Here is a 20,414-nt window from a genome sequence, read left to right as displayed (position 1 = left end):
CGCTTTATCCGCCCCCGGGGCGGGCCGTGGCCGACCCCCGCCCCCGGGCTGCAGAGCCCTCGGGGGCGGGAAGCGGGACAACCGATAGCACGCTGCCCGCACGCTGGCGTCAAGGAAGGCCACCTGCTGCGTTAGGACATGCCCCGGTGCCATGCTTTGCACCTGTTAGGAGCAGCGGGAAACCATGTTGGGAAATGGCCGATTCGCGTCTCCCCACCCAAAGCTCACATGTTGCTGCTGAAGGGCTATTCACTGATCACAAAAAGGAAGGGCAAAGGATGGAAGAGTAATTTTTCCAAAAATGCACCGAGTGCATAACTGAGTTTTCTAAAGCCCTAAGAGGGTTTTCAACTTTTTCAGCAGCAATTATTTCTCCTAGAAAAACAACATTTCTGGCCACGATTATTCAAGAATTCTTCAAGAATACCTTTCATCCTCCTTGTGCACATAACGGGTATGTAGGGACATTCAGCTCCAGATGTTGAAATTGGATTAAAATGAATTGCAGAAGGATTTCTAGATTGTTCCTTTTTGGGTTATTTTTCAATCCCCTGTGGCAGCAGCAGTGCATGTTGAAAACTCCTCCTCTGCTGATGCCTAATTAGTTTATGTAGGCTAATAGTTTCTTTCATTGAACAGCGTTTGTTTTATTTAACTGCAGTAACGAGCCCCGGTGAAATCCCTGTGGGTGCATAGTTTGGTAAAATGGAAACGATCCAAAGAATTTCAAGCATTCGCTTTACACCTACTGAAGGCTTCCTTCAGCAGTGCTTCTCTTTGGTTCAGATGGGTTTGGTTCTTCTGGTTTGTTTTTTTTAGCAACTATTTCTCAAACCTAGAATACATTTGTCCCTAAGAGATGTAAATATCCCTAAAGAAGAAGAGAGACTCCCATCAGAAACTCGAATATATGGCCCCACAGGGTGATGTGTGTGAGGAAGATGGCTGTGCTGACAGGCCAGAGATGTGCTGACTTGCTGAAGCATTCAAAGGGAGATTTAGGCAGGAAATTAGCAGACGTGTTTGCATAGTATTAGGAGCGAAGGCTTTCAAGGTGCATACAGTTCTTTGCGTGGTCAGGGAGGCATTTTTAGCAGCTGGATATTCTTTCACAGGCAGAGGCCAGGGGGACCCCCTCTCACCAAGGTTTACAACGCATGTAGCATGGGTCAGGCTTCCTCAGATAGGAGCGACTAGGATGATGTCCTTCAAAAAGGCACCCAATCTGGATTGATAATGTTGACATTCTTCAAGGATGGTCCCTCGAGGATAAGAATCCTTTGGTGTTCTGGAGACTTTTGCTAATAATGAAGTCACTCTCAGCCTTTATTATTTGTGATCTGTTTCTTGAATGTCAGCTTCCAGACGCTAGCTCCTATCCTGTCTGTTCAGGTCAGAGATTTGTGGTTCTCTCCATGGAACTATCTATTCTCTATCATCAAGTTACCTCCTAATATAAAGGTTTTCTAAGACCAGGTCAAGTCTGTGCATTTACACGTACGACTGAAAATCAAGGCAACGACTTTTCTATTTTGAGAAAGTTGCTACAATTAGAAGACATGAACTATTTGAGCCAGAGGGGTATCAAAATGCTATTGCTGTTCTCACTTATGGCCTCCTTCTGAGATTCTGGAAGGCCTTTTCCTGTAGCTATTCCTCTCAAAAGCATGGCCTAAGAGTTGTTTACTTGTAAAATGCTATAAAACACAAAACCGAGTTCAAGCACACAAATAATTTCTCAGATAGACTGCCACTGAAAGTTGTGTGTAGTTTTATTTCAACATATCAAGCACAAACAGGTTTCCCCTAACTGGGGAATATGACAGGGAATGTACTTAAAAATTTGGAAACATTTACATTGAAAGATAGCCCAGACTGGCACCACCACTAAGTATTTTAAGGCTGTATATATAGCAGTACTTACCACTTGGAACTACTTCAGGCCAGAAAAGAAAGGCTTAGTATTGTCCGCAGTCTACAGAAAATATTGCAAATCTTTAAAAAATGGTGTAAAATAGGAAGACTATTAACAGAGTTGAACAATGCAGTGGCAAAACCCTTCCTCCTTCATGACCTTTGACAATAAACATGCCTACAACTGAACACACGTACACCTACATCGCTCCCGTCCTCCTCACCTATTCTGGGGCAGTGGATTCCTCTCTACAATGCTAGTGTGTGATATTATAAAACAGCCATATAGCAAATAATAACAACAACAATAAGTGACCAGGCTTTACAAACAGGCGTGTCTGATGTTACACTTGATGGGCTCGGTCCAGACACTGGTCAGCTCCGTAACCAAGCGAGGAGCTTTCACTGAATGCTTCCCATTTCCTAAAGAGGAATGGCTCTAGGAAATTGTGCATATTTACAGTTCCTGTGGAATGGAAAATAAAACACATCCTGAGGTCCCATTCTGTGTGTGCTGACAAAATAGATCATGACTTAATATCCCGGGGGTGGATTTTTTGGACCAAGCGTGCTCCCTCCCATAATTAAGCGCAGCTGGACGGGCACCATGGACATCAGTTCTTTACAGCTCCCCAGCTGCACTCCCTCGCTCATACAGCTATGAACCAGGCCAGCGTGACCTTTCTGAAGTGCTGGGGTGTTTACCATTTTGCGGGTACCAATACTGCTGGGTAATTATTAATTGCATCAGAAAATGACAAGACATAGAAAACAAATTGCACAATTAAAGCTACATTTGGCTTCAGCATTAAGGCCCATACAGGTTAAGAGGTCCTTGAAGATGTACATGTAAAAGGCAAAAATGACATAATCTGCAGGAACAAAGTTTTGCAGGTTCCTAAGTCCCTTTTTAACCTCATTTTTTGACTTTCTTCCACCTCTGCCACGTTGGTTCTAAAGTGCTTTGGTGCCTTGCTGGGCTCCTTGCGTGAGTGGCCCCTCTCCTGCAGCCAGGAAACGTTATTGCTGCCAAACGTAGTGATTTTATTTGAAGACATAATTAATGAATAGTTGACACGTAAGAAAGATGCAGAGGAGAAACCAACAGCGAGAGTCCAGAAGGAAGCTTTCAGAAGACACCTTCCTGTGGAAGGACCTTTTGTTCAGAGCACTGAGGTTTCTGGAAAAGAAAGCAGTATGTTTATTTGGGTGTTGCAGGGAGGTGTACGCTCACCTGTGTGCATGTACCCAGGGCTTCCACGCAGGGAGGGATCCCCACACGTCAGAGACACCCTCACGGGTACAGCGCTGTGCCCCTCTGTTTAACAGAAAGGTTAGCACTTCCAGCTGATGCTGGATCAGAGCGAGCACGCTGGCTGGCATGAGGTGTAAGGCACAAACCCCAAGAAATCTCTTCATCCAGCACCCACTCACAAATTTATGCCCTAATCTTCCCAAATATAAGAACTTGCCCTGGACACCCCCAAGAGTAGCATAGAAAAGCTAAAGCCTATCACCAATGGCTCCAGCATCCAGAAATGGTGGGCCTCACATGATCCCACAACACTGAGGCCTTTGGAGAGCTGGATAATACTCCTCACACAGAGGGTGATCAGCAGGGCTCCCCGGAGCAGATGTAGCAGTTAATAACTCCCCTGCCCTCCCCACAGGAGTCTGTGGTGCAAAGCCCTTCGCCAGCAGTAGATTAGGCAGGTGTGCTCACTGCTTACCTCAGACAGCAACTAGCATTTTATACAGAAGGTGGGAATGTAGTGCCTTTCACCCATGGAGCCCAGTTTTCAGACCACACATCTGCCAAACTGAGCAGATTCATAACATAGTTGATGAGAAGGGTGACTCCACGCCTTCTTGCCTAGCACAGATTTATTTATAGCCAGGATCTGGCCCATCCCATCCCAACTTCTGCAGCTGTTTTGCAGCTGGGAGTGCCAGGAGATGCTTAACATGCTGAGATGCTTTTTGCCCCATACGAAGAGTCAGGAAGAGATTTCCTCACTGTTTCAAGTAGTGGGTGGCTTTGCCTTTCCGGTGTGTTAATAGGTTACTTATTGAAACAGTTGTTAACTGCTCCCTTGCAGCTGATAAGGACACTCCAAAGGCTGCAGTGAGGAGTTAAAATGCCACAGGTTATTTTTAGCCCATTAAGATCATGGATTTGATGAGAGAAAATGGTTACCTGTGTATGTCCTCTTGGGCTCTCTGTAGGGATAAGACAGCTGAATGAATTTCCTTCAGGTGATTCATTTCTTTTCCGCACTGAGCGCACAGGCTTTCAAACCCTGCAGGGAAGTATTGAAGGACATTATGTTTTGCATCACCATCTCTGGTGGTGGTGGTGAAACACAAACCATGTTCGCCCAGCAAGTGGCTGGCTGTGATCAAATTGTCACAGCCAGGGGGAAACTTGGGGAGATGGAGACCGGGGACATAATCTTCCACCCCAAAGACATAGGTCAATGGAAGGTGTCCTGTGACATTGGCCTGGGGGTCCTTCTTGGCTCTCAGGAAACAATTTTTGCAGCATCCTGCCCAGCTGAGGGGAGGGAAATGGAGTGCTCACACCTGCCCCAATCTCTGAAACATTCAAGGTCACCTCAACAAAGGCTGAGAAAAGAGAATGAGAAACAAAGCTTGTTTCTTATCTGTCAATTGGAACATCAGTGTATTTTTCCCAACATGTTCATGCCAGCTTGTGCCTACTGAAATTTCAGCCTATTTTTCCAACATGTTTGTGCCAGGAGTTGGGAACCCCTTGTTGGCATGGATAGCATAAGGCAGAAAGAGAAGCAGAAGTACATACCAAGACTAGAAAAGCAGAACATTCTCTATGTTTGCCTATGGGCTAGGGGCTCACGGCATTAACTGGGCCGGGAAATGTCCCAGGACTAGCTCCAGGAATAAGGTGCCAAGGGAAGAACATTAAAGCCTGACCCACTGATCCCCAAGTACTTGCCATCGTCATCTGAGAGCTCCTGCACTGACTCTGGTGTTGAACAGCTGCTCTCTGTATTCTGGCTGTGATTGGACGGCTGATCGCTGGTCTTGCGGCGCCTACAGTCTTTGGCAGACCTCTGGATAAAACAGGAATTAAAAGGGACTTGGTCACAGTCAAATTGAAGACTTAAATTGTTTAAATTTTGGTTTTAAACAAAATAATTTGGGGTGCTGGGGAATATCTGTGAGATTGCAAAGTTTGACTGCTTCTTCAGCAACTCCTAGTAGCTGGGCTCCTGGCAGCTAGTTAAGGATATTACACACATGCCCCATACAGAAGCATTTCCTCAAATGATAACATCCTTAAGACACCCATCCATATTATTCTTGTTGTAGCTTTAACTGACACACACTAGTGACAAATTTTATAGTTCTTTTGCTGAGTTGCGTACCCACCAATCAGATACGTAAGAGAAAGGATGACAAGAAGAAAAATTTAGTCTAAAATAGATTTTTCAGAAGGTGCCTGAAAGATTTAAACATCACAGAACTTTTGTATCTAATTTCTTGATGCACTTTGGAAAGTTTCTCCCTACCTTCTGAATGGGTAAACCAAACACAGTGATTCAAACATTTCTCACTGGAGGGTCTGAAAAGCATTTATGATCCTCAACTTTCCCATTGTTTCAGACATGTTCAGATTCGGGGTATTGTGAAAGAAAAGTCTATGTTCATAATAAGATATGAGCTCCTCACTAACATGGGTTACATCTAGCTAGTTCAGCAGTTCTACATTTACAAAGCATTTTATGAATGACATATATTACTCCAAAGATGAATGCAATGAAATAAGAAATCATCATCCCTGTTTAAAAGAGAGGATGGAGAGAGGTTTCTTGTCTTGTCTAAGACGAAGTAAGTGGCAAAGACCAAAACTGAAGTTGCAGGATCTCAGTTGTGTACTCCAAAACCTTGCTCACAACATCAATATGGGAAGTTTTCTGCTTTGGAAACACTGAACAGTGGAGTTCAGCTCAGTCATGTGCAAAACCCAGTATAAGAGTCACTGTCACTGGGTGGAAGAAAAATACCAAAATGAATAGGATATGTCAACTAACAATTTTAATGATTTGGAGTTAATGTTGCTGTGATATTGCAGGTCTAGAGTTGGAAGCTATATTTACTCAAAACAAACCTTTCAGCCTATGCTGTGCTTACATGAAAATGTTGCAGAAAAGGGCTTCGTATCTAAACAGTCTTAAAGAATATTATATTCCCCAAACCAGGCTTTTTACCTTGTGCCGTGTAATTTGATTGTTTATGCATGTTGTTTTGTGGTTCGACATCCTTGTGGATAAGTGTCTTTCCATGGTCTGAAGTATCCCATTCTTCTCAAATTGGGCAATGTCATTCAAAGGATCCCAAGGTCTTAAACTTTTGAGACCAAAGGAAAAAACATCAGAAAAGCAACAATCCCACCAGGCATGTTAAGAGCAATGCACCAATTCCACATGCATCAGGGTAGGCATTCACTGCTGACACTAACAAGAGTTTCTGCAGATGCTGCGTGAGGAGTAACAGATACTTCCCTCTACCTTCACAGTTCCTAGCAATAAATGAGGGGGATTCAGCCTCCAGAGGCTTCACCCTTCTTGCCAGGGGAGGAGAACATAGTTGTCAACTCTGCTTGCACAGGGCAGAAAATCTCTGCTAAGAGATTCCACACTTGATTACAGCAATAGGGATTTGTACCAATGGCATAGCAGATTTTCCATTCCCAAGCCCTCATTTCCAACTATTCCCAATTAATATCAGGAATATGTATTCTAATAATGACATGGCGCTCAGAAAGAGCAAGCCCAGGGCATAGTTTGAGGAATGGCAGGACCCGAATTACAGGTCTGTAACCTCACTCACATCCTTGGGGACTCCAGCAGCGAGGTCTGTTCATAACCCCCAACCCCACCACTCACTCCTCATATTTGTAGTGCCATTCATTAGTCATGGCGTCGTGCCGGAAGAGCAGTGGTTTCCATTCTGGGCCGTTCTCTCTCCGCTCCCGGGCAGCATTCCTCTGCTCCTCTTCCAGCACAAATTTTTCCTGCGTTGCCTTGTGTTGATCGCCTTTGTTTATTGCACTGGTAACATGCTGCCAAAGCCTAGAAATAAACAGGGGAGCAAGTTAAACTACCTTAAAATCAACAATGCATTTTGCCAGCTGGAACCTTAAAGCAGACAGTTTTCTGGTCTATTGATACTTCAGAGGAACTGTAACAGGATTGCTCAGCCTCAGTTTTGCCTTGTAAATTAAAGGAACGTTATAAGAATGGCAACACTGAATGCTGTATACAATGATCTACTGAAGAACAAGGGAACTTTCCCTTAGATAATATCACCTACAATTACAATACTCATTAAAATCTTCAGTGCTGTCTGTGGGAGTTATAAGATAGTTACGGTCAATTCATTGAGGTCAGTGGCCTCTTCAGAGGATTGATGTATGACGGAGGATCTTCCTCGCCCTTCCAATGATTTATGTTTAGGAGCCTTTGTGTTAATGTCTATCCCTGAAACAAAGGCTTTATATTTAAAGTTTAGAAGCATTGGAAAACAAATTCATGTGCATGGCTTGCAGCTGCACATGCAAAGTTGTATCTCTATATAGGATTAGCAACTAGATCTGTAGGAAGCTGATTCTGCAAGGAATGGACATGTACCTGTGCTCACAAACTGCAAGCACAAACACAGGCTTTCACTTGCACTTGTTTTCAGCTACCAAAAGATAGATGATCTGTCATATGATGTCTCATTGAGCTTCTGCCCGGAGGAGAGGGTCTGCCTTTTACAAGAGAAAAAATCATTACCTTTTTTTTAAACTATAGCCAAGCTGTGATAGGCATCTCCACAGTTCCTCTGATCAGAACACTCTGATCTTCATTTCAGATTGGAAATACTTCTAAGATTAGCAGCTAGCCCTCCCAAAACATTACCAAGCGGTTTAGCGGTTAGAATAGGTACTGGAGATCCAGGCTGTTAAAGTATTCGAGTCTCCACAAAACGCCAGTCCTCCATTTAGAAGATGAATACATTACTGCATTTAATTTGGAGCTTGCTGTGAAGCTCTTAATTTAAAAGGGATACTGATATTTTCATTATATTTCTATCATCATACATTAACACAACACTTCCAAAAGAGCAGCCTCCTAGATAATTAACTGAAGGCAGAAGAACACTTTCCTGTCCTTTTTGACACGTCACCCCCATTTTCCTGTGTATGAATCTTTTCGCCCAGAAACAAAGGACGGAAACTAAATTCAAACTCAAAGGGATGGGGGTGGAGGAGGGAGGAGTGAAAATAACAGCCTGAGAAAAATACTGTGGTGGCGTAGAGTCAGTCCTAAGGAATGCGGTGGTGTAAAGAGTGAGTCCTCCAGTTCTAAGAACCTCAGAGGGACATGCACAAAATTGTCTGACAAGGGCAAATTACTCCATCAAGAGCTGCATGTGTCAGACAGTGAGACCCTCTGTGGTGAGCTGCATAATGGTATGAGCTTCAGAGGCTCTCCGGCGTTGGTGAAAATAGGTGATTTTCAGCACTGCAGGAAAGACTAAGCAATTCAGGCAGAACATAACCTGGATCAGATGGTAATTTATTCATGCAACTGTCAGCATAATAAGGAGCTTGGTGGAACATCTGTTAGGGATCTCTAGAATTTTTCCTTCTGCCTCCTTCCCCTAGATGCATGTGTCATTATTAATCTCTGACATAGCAAAGGGAGTAAGCTCTGGTAGTACCCTGGTAAACAGACAAATGGAGATTCTTTTACTGCAAGACTGAGATTTCTCTTCTCCTTTAAAAGAATCTTCTTCAGAATATTAATAGAGAAATGTGCTGCAGTCTGTTCTGCGACACTGGCAATTGCATGACTGTAAGTTACAAATACAGACTTTACTGCCTGTAACATCCACTACTGTCCAGAACAAACTACATGTTCCTGCCTTTTTATTTTTGTGCAAACCCTTTCTTTATCCGTAAAAAGGAGAATCTTCTTAGTATGATGTGATGCAACAGCAAAATCAGATGCCCGTAGGAAAGTGGCCAACGTAACGCATAACTAGGCAGCAAGCTGCAGGTACTGGTTTGGGATGTTAGCTGGTACTGGCTAACCATATTGGTGGGATGGCAGGACTAGTTGGTTTGAAGCCAGCACCACATGATGTTGTTCTAGCTGTTCTTGCTCAAGAACTGGCTCGGGAATGCTCACTGCATCAGGCAGTCATTCCTTCCACTTCCTAAATCATGTGCCAGGATTATATTTTTAGGTAATCTAGATTACCCTAAAAAAACTGCTGCAGACTTCAGTGGAGATCTCAACTGAGATTATGAGCAGGGTTAAACATCTGTCTAATTACATTCTCTCATAAAATCCTGTTATGTGGTTCAAACTACTGCTCTGCTCATGCCAGGACTTTCCACATGATTCCTGCATCTGGTTTAAAAGGCTGTGGTTGAAACAACCCTTCTTAACAAGACATCCGACCTCAGATTGACATCTTGCCCTGCCACAAAATGTTCCAGCAGTTACAGAGACTCTGTTCATGATCTCTGGAGTTCAGGGAGAGCTGTTACTTTAGCAGACAAAACATAGTCTGCACTATTTCTGAGCCTAGCTTCCTGGTTATTTCAGAACTATACTTCATGGAAATACTCCAGAGTTAATAGACTGGAAAAAAACAGGTAAATGGCTGGGTAATATGTGCAGGCAAAGCAAGTCACTGCCTTTCCAGGACTATGCTGAGGAATTGGAGCCTTCTGATCAGAGCAAACCAGCAGGGAAGTGTCAGCGAGGCATTCCCAGAGCTCCTTACCTCTCTGACTCAAAGTCCGTCTGCTCCTCAAACAGCACAATATGGCGCTTCAGTCTCTGCCTTCGTACTTCACTGGTTGGGTTCCAGAACATTTCCATGTTCCCGTTTTTCAATTCATTTATATGCACTTCCCCATCCTGAGAAGGAAAATTAAGTGAAAAGGTTAATGACAATCAGAAACACAAGGCAAAAAATAATCCTGACAAATGGAAGGTGCTTCCGGATGATGATCAGGGAGAGGGCTTGGTTGGAAGGCTTCTTTCCTCCCCTAATCCCATTATTAAATCTCACTGAACACTTCCTGAAAGTTTCTAAAATGAATGAGGCAAGGCATTCCCGGAAACACTGGCTGAATTAATCAGAGAAGAATTACAAAGGGACCCAGTCCCTTTTGTTAGTCTTGTCCTCAGACAAGGGTACCCACAGAAGCCCTAGGATGCTCTTCTTTCCCCACTGTTCCTCCCAGGCACCACCCAGCACATATAAACAAGATCTCTAGCTCCTTTTCCAGTCTTTCCTCTATTCCTCAATGCTGAAATCTCACGTAGAGCCTACTGAAATACCATCCTCTCTAGAAAGGAGAGCTAAAGCTGAGACAATCTTTCACATGTATTTCTTTTCAGTTTAGCCAGGTTTTTCTATTATTGCTTCTGAATTTCATTTAGCACTTCAAAATGCCAGGGGTCTTTCATCCTTATTCCTTACCAATTTACTTGGCCACCAACTCTTAAGCAGCACTTCTCTGATCTGAGGCTGGCTAGAAAATATTGCTGTGTCCCTGCTTAACTAAGCTGCTTCCCAGCCTTGCTCACAGACGCATGCCATGGAGCCAGACTGGGTAGTTTACAGAGCATATAGTGAACAGCATGATGCTGACTGAAAGTGGAATGAATCAGACTATTACAGCTGCTGAACAACATGTGCAACGGTGCCATTCAGCTGCTTGGACGTGGCATGAGTATTGTGCACACCTTGTTTAGGTCATAGCTATTGGCTTTGCCTGTCGCTGCTTAATTTCTTTGCGTTCCAGCTGCTGCATTTCTTCCCCTGCCATGGTCCCTTGATGCACGTCTCAAAGTCCACTTCCCACATCTTCAGCAGTGAAACACCTTCAACCCTGAGGGACTCTCATCCCTCCTCAAAGTCTCCCTCAGGACTTCCTCTGCCATGTCCTGAGGTGCCAGTTCCAGGACAGATCTCAGGTCCTCAAGAGCCCCCCACCTGTGGATGGGAGGAGGCAGGCAGGCATTGTCAAACACCACTACCTGCATCTCTAACGGGTATATATACAAGCCCTCAGCTGCTGCTTTGATCCTGGGGCTGAGAAGCATTGGGATTTGCTTCCCTTCTTTATTCAGGTGGGTTTTCAGGTCCTGAGGCAGAGAATTAGCCTTTCAGCTGCAAAGGTTTCCGTCAGGAAACCAGACAGTGCCAGAGAAAAGCCTGCAGGCTCAGAAGAGCAGGCCAATACTCTCAGCAGGGAGGGAGGAGAAGAAACAACATCCCTACCGCTGCACAGCAGCTACTCTATTCACAGCATGGAACTGCAAACAGCGGCTTACGGAGCCACACTTTCAAAGCCATTTAACTTCTTTTATACACCATTCTAATTTTGTGCACCACAAACAACCAGCACAAAGAACAAGGGAGGAATAAATTATTTTCAGGCTGATAAAACCCAAACACAGAAGGCTGGAAGCTGAGCAGCATGTAACCACGTGGCTCAGTGCCCCAGGGGAGCCACTCGATTACGTGCTCTTGTGGATGGTGTTTCCAGGACCCACTGCAGACAAGGTACTCCACAGTCCAGTACAACTCACAATTGCCAAGGCTCATCCTACCAGAACGGGAGCTCAGAATGAAAAAGCTACCCAGGCACAGGGAGCAAATCTCCTTGCATACACCTAGAAAGGGCAAATCTCCCAATTTCAAAATGGTCATTAGCTTTTTACGTAAAAAGACAGATTGCCAGAGGGGAGGAATCCAATACCAAAGGCTACACTGTGGTTAGGACCTCACTACAGAAAGGGCTTTATCCAGGCACATTTCACCTCACCTACTTTAAATGTCTCCTTTAGGATAAGACAAATCTTATGTCAGGAGTGACAATTTCTATGGACTGGAAAGGGAGCACAGGTTAGCTACAGTGAAGATATAGATGTCTAAATGTAGCTGAGATAAACACCTAAGTGTCCAGCCCAAAGCCAGGGCTCACTGCTATTGCCTTGGTTACCAGGAGTTCCCAACCAAAACTCTAGTCTATATCCTTCACCATGCAACTTTACTTTTGCTGGATTTTGGCTTAAGGATGCCTTTGACTGATTCACTTGTAGATACTAGGCGTGGAAAGGTGCTAGCTGCTCTGCTGACTATTCTGAGCTGCCCATACAGAGAGACCCTCACAGAATCTGTCTCTTGGTCCTTCATCTCATGAGCAGAGGAATAACCATCTGCTATCAGAAAAGTTTGCTCTGAAAATGAATTTAAAACCCTGTGAAGTTCTTCCCCGATACTGCTGTAGCTGGAGAAGTATGAAACATAAGACAAAAAGAAGCCTCATGATTTTCACAATCACACATAAGACACACTATGTCTCCTGCTATCAATGCTTGTCCTAAGCCTGGGACCCTAAATACAGAGCCACTGGCTTCGATCGAAACACACCTCATAGTGCCAGCTTTGACCCAGGCTCTGGGAGTGCAAGTGTTACTCACACTGCAGGTGGATAGGACTATGGAAGCGTAAATGACCTTGAGAGGTGTGGCCCGGAAAGCTCTGCTTGACTGCACTCCTTGGGGATGGCAGGAAGAGGCAGGACATGGGCCCTCTGCAGCCCCTGCTCCAACACAGGGATCCTGCCAAGGACTGCCAGTCCTCCCATGCACCCTGCTGCCACGCGCACTTAAACTGTCAGCAACTTCGATTATCGTGTGTTACCCAGTGTCCATTGAGACTTGCTAACACTTCTTCTCCTGATTTAATCTTCCCAGAGATTTGATTAATGCTTGCGCTGCCACCGAAGAAGGGCTGTCAGGGGAGAATAGAAATAGAAAATATGATCAGTCTAGTGAGAACTGGAAGGGAGCCAAACACAGTGATGCAGCAGGAGGGAAGGAAAGTACAACCTGCTTGATTTCCACTATTTCTGGGGAAAGACAGAATGAATTCTAACACGGATTTTGACTGTCTAGCATTGTGCCCTCCTCCTTTTGTTTGCAATACCAAAATCACTGTAGGAGCTGCAGGAAGGGAGATAAGCCTTCAGGTGCATTAACATGCAGCATTGGAAGGCCTCGCCTTCATTGCACATGCTAGACATTGGGGTAAGTGTATGTGGGCAAGTCCTTCCCGTTGTCCAGAACCCCATTACAGTTTGCACCCTTATACTTGCAGCCTTGTACAAAGAAAAGGAGCAGCACTAATGCAGTTGGTGACTTTTCCTGCTTATGGGACAGGAACAGCAGTGTGGCACTGCAGATGGCTACATCTGCATGAAGTTTCCAGTGTGAAGAAGTTCTTGTCAGCAGCAAATAAAAAAAGAAAAAGGGTATTTCCAGAGTCGAGGAAAAAGATTCTCAGAACAATGGAAAATTCCCCTCACCTCCTCCCTGCCAAACACAGGAAACAGCAGTGATAGAGTGACCAGCTCTTCCATTCATACCACACAACATTTCTTCAGACATTTTAGCAGCTACTTTCCAATAACGTTTGTTTAGAGGAACTTTTTTTTTTTAAATAACAATATAAACCGAATTTCCCACAACACCGGTGGAAAAAGAATCACATGTATCCCAAGAATCAATGTTTGCAATCCAGCAGAGAATTACTACATATCCAAATTAATAACAAAGTTATGGGGTTTACCTTTAACTTCCCACGGTTCTACTAAAAAAGGTGGCTAAGAAATATTCAAAGCAGAGCACATAATTAAGGCACAGGGACCTTTCTGAGTCATGTTTGGACTAAGCATATTGTTTGCAAGCCAGAAAAGAAGGGTCTGCATTTAAAGCTCTGAAATGTTTGTAGGTTTGAGATGACACTGACCAAAGTCAGGGAAATACTCCATTGGCCTCAAGACAGTACATCAGGCCTCTGGGAAGAACAGGCTTTAAAGACAAGTATATGCAAATGTCAAGTAAGTATATGGGGCAACAGTTCACTTTGTAAGGGAAAATAAAGACAGAAAATTATTACTGCCCCCAGAGAAACGCAGTCGGCAAAAGACTCCCCTAAATCCAGTAATCTCTCACACATTTATGTTGGCTAAGGCTGCAACTCTAAAGTCCTGCAGGCTCTCAGTTCTCCATCTTTCATTTTATGCCCAGGCAAGAAATTGTTTGTTGGAACAGAAGAGAAATGGGTGCTCCTTAAAAAGCAAGTTAAGTATCTGAGAAAACTTACTTTCCCTCCCAATTTTTAACACATGTAACTACAGGAATGCTCAAAGATGTCTCAATTTTACCTGCATACCATAAATTTGCATCACCAGGCTTTCTACGGGAGGGAAGAGCTACTTGAACAAGTCAGTACAAGGCAATGACAGTGCGGCTCATCAGTGGTGACAGCCACTCAAAATTATCTGCCTGAAAATGGGCTCTTACCCTACCATCAAGGTAAGCTCCTGTAGCCTTGAGAAACACAAAGTACAGTTCATTGTAATACCTGCAAGGTAAGACTAGCTCCTGGAGAGCTACACTGAAGATACACATCCTAACTTGCCTCAAAGTAATTTGTACACTTCGCTGTATTTTGCAAGCCAAAATAATTGTACCTTCCTAAAGAGAAGCCACACTGTCGTTGCCAAACATTCAGAGTAGAGTTTGGCCAGTAGCCAGCTGGCTGACCATGAACAAGTCATGTGCAAAACTCAGGCTTCCTGGGTTCAAATCGAGTTGCATTAGGCAAAAGTGACAGCAGGATGATGCCTCCTCTCTGGGTAGGCCACCCCGTGGTGCATGCATACATTGCTGGTACATAAATAATCTGGTGTGTATGGTCAAACCTTGCCTGGAGTGCAGGGGCAAGCCTGAGACTCATTCAAAATGGGGGCCACAATGTCTCTTACCTTTAGCTTGAATTCCAGTTCTGCCCTGTGGTTAGTTTTCTCACAGTCAATGGTAACTTTCCCTCCAAGCTCCATTGTCATGGTACCGTATAAAAGTCCTGAAAAGGAAAAAAGAGAGACCTCAATGGAAGTGATCTGCTTTCTCAACTCAAACTGACTCTTGCCAACACACTGTGAAATTTGCTACTTGGCTTAAAGTTTTGCAAAGACAGAAATCAAAGTTTCTAGGAAATGGCTCTTTACTATAAGCATGAAGAATCCTCTCTTGAGTCCATGTTCTCCACTTATTACACCAGCTAGGAAATAGCTTGACTCACAGGTGCTGATAGTGCATCTGTGGCAAGCTCAAAGTGGGAAAGGAAAAATAAGGAAATTTGTATCCAGCAACTTTATAAACTTATTTAAACTAGTGCTTAAACAGACCCAGTCGCTTCTCACAGGGTGGACAGGGCAGAAAGGAGCTGTAACAGGACTCAGCAGAATCTGGGAGACTAGCAGTCATGTAGGGGACGCCTTTTTACAGATGCTTACCCTTTCCTGAACAGGTAATTTGCAGAAGAAGAAAAATTGCCAAGAGAAAGATTTATGTACAGGGGTAGTTCAGACAGAGTGTGATTTACAGAAGTTACTGTTTTCAGGTAGCTAGACTTAACTTAGAGGTCAACATGCCAAAATAAAAAATATTCAAAACTCCAAATTGGATCAAACTGCTGCAGGAGTGATTTTATCACCGTGGTTGAAATGCCACCAATGCTTTGCTCTCTAAAGCGAAAAGCAGAGTTACAGCAGTGAATCAGCAGCCACCCCCTGGCCTCAGTGCACATTCCGCTCAACAGAGCGAAGCCACATGGTAATGGGTATCAGCCTCACTGAAGCAGCTCATACACTGAGGAATATCATGACTAGAGTAACAAAGAAATCAGAAGAGAAGTCATGAATTTTCTTTATTCTCAAAAAGCCAGAAAATATATTAAACAATTTCAGTGTTAATATTAGAAAAACTTTTTATCCTCAGAAGGTCAGAAATGTACTCTTATTCTTTCAATCTTCACTTAATCTGCAGTGCATATACGCAGTATTTTTTTGTTTCAACATAGTGTTAAAACTAACTTAAATGGGCCTAATTCTGTCCTCAGCTCTGCACAGACAAATCAAAAAGACTTCAATGAGGATTACCAGTCTTCTGCTAAATGCTATGACTAGTGTGGAGCAACTGCTCCTTGGAATTACCAGTCCCTGTGGTGCCAGCTATTCGAGAGGGAAGAAGAGAGCCAGTGCAAAGTTAGTCAATAAGATACCATTATATTATTCTTTCTGTTTGCTTCCTGTTTGAACAGTGATAACTTACCTTTACAGTGGGCATATGGCATAGTAATTATATAATCTTCTCCCCTGTTTAGAAACATAAGCTTTGCTTTCCCATCCAACAGTGCAGAAAGTGAGTTACCTAGAATTTAAAAGTACAAATACATACATATTAAAAAACACGTTATACTTGGTCACTCATCCTACTTTAGAAAAACATTTCCATTTAAATGGAGGTCCTTAATGAAAGAAGAGAGATGAAATGCTGTAATACAGGACCCTGGAAATCATTTACTGTTGGAGACAGGCAGTTCTAATAAACTCTCTGCTGCACAGCTCATATTTGCTCTGGCATTTACCCCTGTTGCAGAAAGGGCAGTAGATTAAATAAGTGGGATGCAGAAAGTAGGTCCAATGCTTAGAAGGTTTTCAGGTCCTTCTGTTCTCACAACTTCTCTGATTGTGTATGATCCCAAATAAATAAGATTGCCAGAAGGACAGCAATGACTATTTACAAGTGTTTCAGCAAATACATTTACTGGAGGATAGTACTTAAGAGCCGTTTGTCTAAAGAAAAAAAACTATTTCAAACAGCAATACTGTTCCAGAGCCTGCAGTTGTGCTGTCTCCATTGATATTAAAAGGTTCAAGGACATTTTGAAGTTCTAGGGTTCAGCTCCCAGAAATTTGGGAGCTAGATAAATGGTTACATTTATACAGAGACTTTTGCAAAAGTCAGTTAGCTACAAAATGACTCACTTGTGAGCATATGCAAAGTAGTCTGACAACCAGACTACTTTGTTGTTCTTAACTCTCAACACACTCAGGACTGATTGAGAAACAAACCAAAACCAATGCCATGATGTTACCCAAAGATGCCTAGGCTTAATGCCTTACCATAAAACTTGGACCTAGCTAGAATGCTGCCAGTAATGCAGAATCCATCCTTCCTATTGCTGACATGAAAAGCTGACACTGGTGGATGATGGGAGACCTAGAAGAAAAACAGGCACAGATCATTTACAGCAGTTTTTACAGGCTAAGCAGAGCAGTGGATGCATACACAGCCTCACGCGGTGTTACACATGCTCTAGGGAAAGTGCAAGGTGGAGGCTGCAGGACTGAGCGGAGTCCTCTAAGCCCCATCCGTACCATTAACCTCAATGCTAAAGGAGGGAACATTATATGGGAGACCATTATATATCTGAGACCATTATATATGTAAATTTTCACCCCCACCCCGTATTTTCTTGTCCTTGTGCATTTGAGATCACTTTAGGCCAACAGGTACACTGTCAGATTTTCAACACAAAAAATGACAGTGCAGAACTTTTTGGCAGCATCTGAATAACCTCCATAAAATGGATGCAGTGGCTGAAATAAAATAAAACAAAAATCTTTGATTAAATAGGAAAAAAAATGTATGTGAAACAGGGAGTCCCTGTACCAAAGTCCACATGGTCCTCAGATCCCTTTAATAACACTGTAAATCTCAAACTAAATTTCATCAGGCCCGTTTAGTTGTGAGCTCTGCCCTTCATTTATCCCCCAAAACATAGAGATAAGCCCTCAATTTACCCCTATTAAAAACATTATAGAAAGTTTACAAATAAAGGAAGGTAGGATTTGGTTATGTGTTTTATGCCCCTTTTGACAGAGGCAACACAAACACCTTTTATTAACTATAAGAAAACAGTAGGGCAGAATCCCATTTGATAAAAGGTCTTTATTGAAGAGGCTAACGTTATATACGGGAGACCTGCTTTTATAGTCTTGAGTGCCCACCAAAGCTCACATAATCTCTGTAGATCTAAAAAGAAAAAAAGATCACCAGCTAGTTTACCCCATGTCCCACTCTAGATGTTTACACAAAACTCCAAGGGTGAGATGAGGAGTGCGTTCCTACGCATGGAGGTGCAAGCACGCTGCTGTCTGCAACACCTGAGCATCCAAATAAAGCCACTTACCTGTTCAGCAATGTAAAATGTGTGACTGTTCGTCTGAGGGTGAAACCAACAGCAGCGAAACGTCTCTCCCAGAATAGGGTTGTATGGCTTTTTTATTCCCTGAAAAACAAAGTAACCAAAACCTGCTGCGAATGAAGATTTTCAATCCAACTCTACAGAGATGGCCACAAAACAACATAATAATTTTCTCCCTGATGCTTTAAACCAAGTCAAACACAAGAACAAAAACTGAAGAACTGGTTACATATATCCTCTTAATCTAATCTTTTAATCTCAGCCATAGATTCCTCTGTTATTCTCACCAACTTAATCTTTGATACTGCCTGATCAAAGCTTTACAAGATGATCAAACTTCACTATTTCTGCCGCTATATGCAGCAGGTGCATACTGATGTGGAAACATGACACTATGGCACTAATAGGCCTGAAAAGCGAAAGGAGACCTGCTTTCAGTCAAAGGAAAAATCTTGCATCCAAGGACATGTTCTCTGTTGATGACTAGTTTTGCCTTCTAACTGTCCAGTCCAAAGGCTCTGAGGTTGATCAACACTATTTTGCACTCAGTATCTACTCCAAAACCAAATGCAACTTTGGTTTTAAAAGTAATGGCCCAAGTCCTCTGAACAATAGAAGAGGTAAGGTGTCAAAGGAAAGGCAATAAAGAAATACACAACCAGAGCAGAAGATTTCAATGCCCTTTACAACACCAACTTCATGCACTCTTTTACCTTTGGCTTCTTATAGAAGCCAGACAGATACCACCTCAAAACTTGCTTCATTCGACTGTATGGATCATCTTCAAGGACCGCCCTGCAGGACAGAACATAAAATGCTCTTTACACTATTCACACATCACATTCATTTCAGACCAGTATAATAACACTAATTTCAATAGTATTTCCCCCGTACTAAAGGGAATTAACTTCTGTGCTGTGGCCAGCGAAAAAGGTGTCTGCCAGCAGAAGTATTTTTTGTTAGCAATGTAGATCATACAACACACACATAAACTCTTGAAGTGGCACCCCTTGCCCTGCACTCTTGCAAAAAGCCAAATAAATTTCTGGAGTGTATCAGGTTTGATTGGACATTCAAGTATGTTAACGTGGGACTGCCACTCACACTAGCATTTACTTACAGCTAATAGTATAGTGTGAGTCATAAAAACAATAACACTTATGCCAACAAAATCAAAGACCATTCTATGTTTGTCTCTTTTTCTTTGTTTCCCTCTTCCTTAAAAAATCTTTAAAGTTGATGTGCTACATGGCCTCTTTCAGTACTTTCAGATTCCATACAATAATTTAGGTTGGAAGGGACTTTTTAAGGTCATCTAGTCCATCCCCTCCCCGCTCAAAGATGAAGTGGGAACATAGAGTTCCTGGTCAGATTAGTCAGATTTAGTCATTTAGACCATTTAGTTAGATTTGAAAATCAACCTGGGTAAGTTCTTGTAAAATCCATTTAGAAGGATCATCTGTACCACGAAGAGGTTTAATTAACAAAACCTCCAAACCTCTTGAAGTTTTCTTAGACCTCAGCACTGAGGAGAACCATTTCCTTAACTTCAGATGTTACAAATACCACAAACAAGGCTTGAAAATACCACGGTTCTAAAATTACCCAGAGGCAGTGGAATAAATATGACTAACTAGTGCTGCTATTGGAATATTGCACATGCTGCTTTGAAAATACACTAGGCATATCTCATTGAGAAGGCTGGTCCTATCTGCAAGCATAACATTTTCTATTTTCTACTCTGCTGCTCCCATCAGGTCTCTCTCATCAACGGTGTTAAAAGATGTTTCTCACTTGGTTATCAACCAACATAATTATATTGCTTTTGGGGGCAGAAGTGCTTGACAATTCTGTTTGCTCTCTGTCCTATTCCCCTCTGTACATGAGTACACTGGAAGGTGGCACAGCTCCGTTGCAAGATGCTCAAAGGCATCAGCTGAATCCCCATCAGTTCCAGCCAATGCTGGCAAACATGTGCATGTGCAAAGGTAGTTTACTCTGAAGTTTAATTGTTCTCCTTGCTTTCTTGTCCCTCACTGGTAGCAGTCCATCCTTAAAAGGTCACTGTAGCTGGCACCTGGCTTGATCCAGTGAACTGAGTATTATTTGGGAGCGTTTCAAGCATACAAACACACCCCAGCCAGCACCAAGCTGACATCGTAACGCATTTTCACAAATGTAAGAAAAGTGCCCACATCGGGCACACTCTGCGCACTGCTTACTGGGAAAGCAGGTCAGCATGGTAGTAGTAATCAGAGAGTTTGTTAAGGAACGAGCGTGGCTCCAGGATGAAGGTAGGCAGCACCACCCGTGACAGGTCCATG

At 43.1% G+C, this 20,414-nt stretch overlaps 1 protein-coding gene across 1 annotated transcript in view; it reads right to left on the bottom strand.

The window, feature by feature from the left end:
* Positions 1-1,760: 1,760 nt before the first annotated feature.
* The window catches only part of LOC104624611 (oxysterol-binding protein-related protein 5-like), a gene marked incomplete at its 5' end in the record, with an annotated part of 38,335 nt that continues 19,681 nt past the window's right edge, over positions 1,761-20,414 (bottom strand). Inside the window, 13 exon segments of the mRNA XM_010292022.1 lie at positions 1,761-3,094; positions 4,112-4,214; positions 4,871-5,006; positions 6,165-6,303; positions 6,843-7,028; positions 9,739-9,875; positions 12,676-12,765; positions 14,804-14,901; positions 16,152-16,250; positions 17,006-17,102; positions 18,076-18,174; positions 18,804-18,885; positions 20,313-20,414. The exon segment at positions 20,313-20,414 is cut by the window's right edge and continues 29 nt beyond it. Coding sequence (XP_010290324.1) covers positions 2,959-3,094; positions 4,112-4,214; positions 4,871-5,006; positions 6,165-6,303; positions 6,843-7,028; positions 9,739-9,875; positions 12,676-12,765; positions 14,804-14,901; positions 16,152-16,250; positions 17,006-17,102; positions 18,076-18,174; positions 18,804-18,885; positions 20,313-20,414 — 1,504 coding nt within the window.

Source organism: Phaethon lepturus, unplaced genomic scaffold (genome assembly GCF_000687285.1).
Source record: "Phaethon lepturus isolate BGI_N335 unplaced genomic scaffold, ASM68728v1 scaffold13500, whole genome shotgun sequence".
Classification (NCBI taxonomy): domain Eukaryota; kingdom Metazoa; phylum Chordata; class Aves; order Phaethontiformes; family Phaethontidae; genus Phaethon; species Phaethon lepturus.
Note: the sequence above shows the minus strand (reverse complement) of the source record. Positions and strands in the feature narration are given on the sequence as shown.